At 41.2% G+C, this 6,000-nt stretch overlaps 1 protein-coding gene across 1 annotated transcript in view; it reads right to left on the bottom strand.

Moving 5' to 3' along the window:
• Positions 1–1,370: 1,370 nt before the first annotated feature.
• Positions 1,371–6,000, bottom strand: part of LOC137372112 (ADP/ATP translocase 4-like) — a 138,154-nt gene continuing 133,524 nt past the window's right edge. The window contains exon 7 of the mRNA XM_068035581.1: positions 1,371–1,562. Coding sequence (XP_067891682.1) covers positions 1,371–1,562 — 192 coding nt within the window. The remainder of the gene's footprint in view (positions 1,563–6,000) is intronic.

The raw sequence follows: 6,000 nt of genomic DNA, 5'->3' as shown, positions 1-6,000 counted from the left end.
ATGGGGGAATTGGAAGAAATCTTGTATCACAAATTGGTAACCGGTCGAGAGGTAGGAGACAAAATGTTGGGATAAAGAAAATGTACTCTGAGTGGCAGGATGAAACCCTGGGACCTGTACTGGGGCCTCAGCTTTTCACCATGATTTGGATGAAGATATAAAGTTGTACATCCAAGTTTGCAGATGATACTAAGTTAGGAGGCACAATAAGTTGTGCAAATGGGAACAGGAAGTTACTACAGGAAATAATTAAGCGTGTGGGAAAAATTGTGACAGACGGAGCTCAACGTAGGGAAGTGTGAGGTCATCCTCTTTGGATCCAAGAAAGAATAAACGTAATGATTTCTTAATGGTGAGAAACGAGGAACTGTGAAAGAACTGTGTCCATATGCACAAATTATTGAACGCTAGTACGAAATGTAACCAAAAAGGCTAATGGAGGTTTGGCCTTTACCTCAAGGGAGCTGGAATATAAAGGAGGATGTTATGTTTCAGTTTATTCTGTGTTTTATTATTGTACTAAATAGTCGGTAATCTACAAAAGGTTTTTTGACTGCACAAAAATCCAATTCATTGAGTGATTTAAAGAAAGAATTTACACTCTGCCTTCATTATTAGAGTTCTTAGCATAAAGCATTTTGTATGCTACATTGAGTTATGGCTTGAATAACTGCATAAAGGATAACATAAACAATGTTAATTTGGTGCATGCAGTATTGAGGTTTTTTTGTTAAAACCTATTTTTGTTTTGATATTTGGTAATTATGGTGGAACCTGTCTAAATATTATGTTAATCTGCCCCACTGATAAAACCGTTATAAATCGCACTCTCCAAAACTATCTGCATGTATATGTGGCCTGGGACGATATTTAGTCAAGTTCCACTGAAATTTGGAGAAACCTTTACTAAATAAAGCAGACATCTAAGAATTGGATACAAATAGAAAATGCTTTGACAGGTACCCTTACAAATGAAGATGGAGAACAATTAACAGGGACTTACAGTAGAAGAATTACTCCCCTTTCCAGACTCTCGCCAATACACACCATTCTCTAACCAGAAAGGCAGACCTACAATTTTCCATGACCAGTCAGCTTTTTCATGCCTCATCTACAGGGTTCAATGAAGCAGCAGGAACATAATATCCAGCGACAGATAGTGAACTCATGACAAAAAGCAATGGGAACTTAAACTCAAGGTTCTAGTTAAGGGTCAAGCAGTGAAGAACTCTAGTAATTAAAAATAAGAGCAAGTAAAGATTTTTAAATATATTTTTTCTAATTATTACGTTGTCTAAGGAAGAATCCATTCATGTGAATGTACAATACTAGTCAACACGCACATTTGAATTCTGAAAAAATGTATTTTCTTAACTCAGTTTGTTTTCCAGAATAATTAGCAGTTTCTTAATTTCATCATAGAACACAAGCACTAATGCACCACCAGTCCCACGCAAGATATTTGAAAAGGCTCCTCTGAAGAAAGCGCCAAATCCCTCATTCTTAAAGATCTTCGTGAAGCAGTCAATTGTTCCAGTGTACTGTCTATCCGATTCACCGCTCTGTGGTTTAAAAAAAAACATGATTCAAATCCACAGTATCTTCTTTAGTACCACAGTACCAACCTACCTATTATATAATTATGTGGAGTACACATTTCACTCAGAACTTCTTACCAATATTTGCAGTCGGTGGTGTTGAGATATATTTAAAATGTGAAAGATGTTAAATTGTGATATATAATAGTTGCTATTTTACAGCGAGAGTACATCATCCTTTGCACAATCTAGCCTCTAGGTTCCCATAAATTTGCATTTTTCAGATGCCATTTTGCTTCTCAGTAACTGGAATTTCTAAATTCAAAAAAGGTTTTAACAAATTTAAGAAATCATATTTCATAATATGACTATATTTATCCATTGAATATTAATATTAAAAAAAAATTTTAATTCAAGTTTTACTCAAGGCCTCAGTCTCTTCCAAAAGCCTTGGCTTGGACTTGTTATTTTTGCTAATAGCTGTGACCTTGAGATGAATTTGGATTATGCAGTGTGAGCATGTGTAGTGTATAGACATTCCCAGGCTGCATTAGTACTGTTCAGTCAGCTCTAATGGCGAGATATTTTCCTTTACCTCATAGTATTCTCTGCTTGTCTTCAAATAATTTTGAGAAATAAAAGGACAAATTTCAAAAGTTTTCACAAGGTAACATTCATAATGAATATTATTTTAAAAAAGCCTATGCATTTGTGTGGATGACAGAGGGAAAAGGTGTTTTAATTATACACCTTTTGTAGCTTTTTAAAATAAAGCATATTAAACTGGGGGAGAATAAGTGCTTTCTTCAATTAAAATGCTTCAAATTTCAAAATAAATCATCAGTTGAATTTTGAAGCCACCTAATTATCTCCACCTGACAACTGGAAAAGGTCATATATGTCTGTAATAGATTGAAATTTCTGAAACCCAAGAGACAAAGACGGAAAGGCATAAGTAATGACGGACACTTTTGTTCCTCCTCCTAATTTGATGTAAAAAAAAAGACAAGTTGAATTCTGAGAGCAAGCACAAACCTCTGAGAAAAACAAATGGAAAAGGAGGGTAGGAAAAGTAGTTGACAGGGCTCTGGCCTCTTGCTACTCTCCCATGGGGGAAACAATTGGGAAGGTTCAGGGTGAGGAGAGAATCAGTGGATCAAGGCAAGGAATATTCAGTGGGACTGTTGGAGTGGGATCAGGTGGTGGAAAGGTGAAGGGATAGGGAACACAATGGGAATTATGAATTTTGGAAGGAAGCCCCAGGTGGCCACATTTGCCTCTCAAACCCCACCCCAGCAGTAATTGGTGGATGCTCTCCTTATCACACCATACTTTTCCACATATCATCCCCCACCTCCTAACTGAAAGAAAAGAAACAGAGAGTAGCATAGGGACCATTGGCAGAAAAAGATCAGGCTCCATCTAGTTTGCCTGCTACCATCCTGGCCCGGCAGTCACATAATACAATAATAATACAGCTGTTGACTAATCATGGCAATCAATCTCTATTAATTAATCTACAATAGAGCTGGACACGAGGCGCAGAAACCCCCAGTGGTGAAATGCTTTGGAAACATTGGGCCGGACTTTATTCTGGCGACAGGGGTCCCGGGCTAGAGAGACCCTGTCTCAGCTCTCCTGTGCTATTTAACAGTGGGCAGGCAATTAACTGCCTGCTGTAGGGACACCATCCCTTTAAGGGACAAGCTCTCACCTCCAGAGCAGTTGGCCAATCGGAGGGCTGGCAGCGTAGAAGACTGAATACCGCCTCAGGTCAGGCGAGTGGGGTTGGGGTCGTGGGGCCATTCAGGCAGCTCCCGGTGAATGGGTGGGGGGAGAGGGGGCTGTCAGTGAGGGTGGGAGCCACCTAAGGGCCTCAACTGACCTGGGGCAGGAAGGCTGTCCTCAGCCTCCCTGCTCCGGACTAAATTGGAAGGCGTCGGGAAGGTGAAGGGTTGTCGGCAAGGTGATGGGCACTCTACCCTGCACCTTTCCATACAATTTTATGCGACCCCCTGCCTCCGTCCCTAGGGGCCCATAAAATTTAGCCTATATGTTCAAAGTCACTTGTTCCTCTCAAGCATGCGACATCTACCATGTCATGTCTCAAGTTGCACATATACTGTATCACAAAATATTTTTGGAAAGAAATCTATCTAACTTGCATTTCAATGAATCAATATCTGTTGCTACCACCTCCCAAAGTAGCCTGTTCCATAGATTTATCACTTGCTCACTGAAATAATGTTTCCGCAGATTAGTTTTGAATTTATCCCCCTTTAAGGGCAGGTTATGTCCTCTGATTCTGTTCTGGACAACATGAAACAAAACGTCATGGTTTTCTGTATCTCCTCCCTTTAGAATCCCAAAAACAGCAATCATATATCACCTCTCAACTCTCTCCTTCCAGTGAGAACATGTAGTTGTTTGTTATAATTCAGTTCCTCTAACCCAGGGTTGTCCAACATATGGCCCACGGGTCAGGATCCGGCCACCCAAAGGTTTCCATCCGGCCCGCGGGTGTAAACTGTACGCGGGCCGTTCCTCATCCTCACCAGGGGTCTGTGACTCGAGATGAGAAATTTCACATTGTCAGACTGGCGTTTAAAAAAGATCGCAAGTCAGTTTCACAGCTGACAGATCCTGACATCTGGAACAGCAGTTTCTGAACTTCGGGCAGATTCAGGGTTTTTTTAAAAGGCTGCCAAAACCCCCCAAATCTGTCCAAAATTCAGAAACTGCTGTTCCTGATGTCAGGATCTGTCAGCTGTGAAACTGACTTGAGATTTAAAAAAAAACTGATCAACCATCTGCTGAGCATTCCCGCTCTCTGCAACTGTCAGAGAGAGAGAGAGAAAGAGAGGGGGGGGGGGGGGGATAGAGGGAGAAAGGGAAAGGGTGACAGAGAGAGAGGGAAAGGGGGGACAGAGAGAAGGGGGGTATACAGAGAGAGGGAGAGAGAGAGGAGCAGAGAGAGATCAAGATCACTCCTAACAGAATGACATCTATCCAGAATACTCCGCATCACTACAAGTGTGCGGGCAAGCTGAAAAATGCCAGATATCTCACTAAATCAGTGTCCAACATAGTGACCAGAAAGTAAGTCGATAAATTAGTCTCATTTAAAGATTCTTCATAAAAATGCACCTTTATTGTTGTTTTGATTAATAAGATAAATTTTAATGCCTTTATCTTTCTGAAATTGTCTCACCGGCCCCCCATGTGAGACAAAAACTGTAATGTGGCCCCCACCCACGCAAAAAGGTTGGACAACACTGCTGTAACCCCATAAGGATGCTGTTTTCCCCTTCTGTATCAGTTTAATAGTTTTTTTTGTATTATGACAACTAGAATTGTACATAGTATTCTAAGTGTGGTTATTTAGTGATTTACAAAGTGGCAAGATTACTTCACTATTTTGGCTCAATATTGATGTCTTGTTACATTCTACTAATTTATTTGCTTCACTCACTGGAACTGAGGGGTGTTGCAAAAGCTTCAATTGATTGCCAATCAGGACCCCAGATCTCTCATTTACCATATACATTCTATTGTTTCCATTGAAGTAAGAGTATATTCCAAGAATTTTGGTCCTCATGTGAGGACAGAACAGGAAATATAGGCAAAATTGATATAAACAATACCCTTGCAGATCCTGGTTGTGAAATTGGATTCTGTAGTGAGTGTTTTTTTTGGGTGCTATGTGACTTCTTCAACGACCAAAATGGCATCCGTGGCACACATTTCCAACAAGAAGTGCGCCAGATACCATATTTACAAAGGGGTTAGTGCATGCACACCCAACGATGTCCGCAGCATGCAGAGTATGCAAATTATATCACCTGGTGTGTAATGATGATTTGACACCAGCGCTACCATTTTGGACCTCTGTACTCTATGCCATCTCTTAACCGCCCACAGCTGAACACGTGCTCAATGGCATGAAGGACGCTGCCCCACCCTTCTCACCCACCCCTCCAGCACCCCTACTATTTAAACAGATCAACTACTTACAGGTTTCACTGATGGATTATTTCTTCTGCTCAATGCTGCAGTTCTGTGTGTTGTAGGTGCTTTGCCATACTTGTTAAAAGTTTCAACAGTCTACAGTAAGAGATCTGGCTGGTGCTAAAGTAATTTCTTGGTAACTTAACAGCTTGTGCATAAACCAGTTGCTTCCAGACATGGGTGCCCTGGTAGCGCATCCTCCTGGCATTGAGTATGACTGGGAGAACAAGAAAAGATCATACAGAGCATATCAAGCTGCTAGAATGGGAGGGGAGAGGTGAAAGGAGTGCATTGCTAACACCATCAACAGCCTCTCAGTCATAAAAGATTGTGGGATGAGGGAGATGTGGAATGAGAGAAGATTAGGTATGCGGGCACCCTCATCTTCAATCACTTCACCCCACCAGTGGCCATGGCCTGCCATAATGGCCAGCACCATCTCCTCCATGGGGGT

This window comes from Heterodontus francisci, chromosome 1, assembly GCF_036365525.1.
Source record: "Heterodontus francisci isolate sHetFra1 chromosome 1, sHetFra1.hap1, whole genome shotgun sequence".
Lineage (NCBI taxonomy): Eukaryota > Metazoa > Chordata > Chondrichthyes > Heterodontiformes > Heterodontidae > Heterodontus > Heterodontus francisci.
The sequence above is the reverse complement of the archived record's forward strand: the minus strand, read 5'-3'. Positions and strand labels throughout refer to the sequence as shown.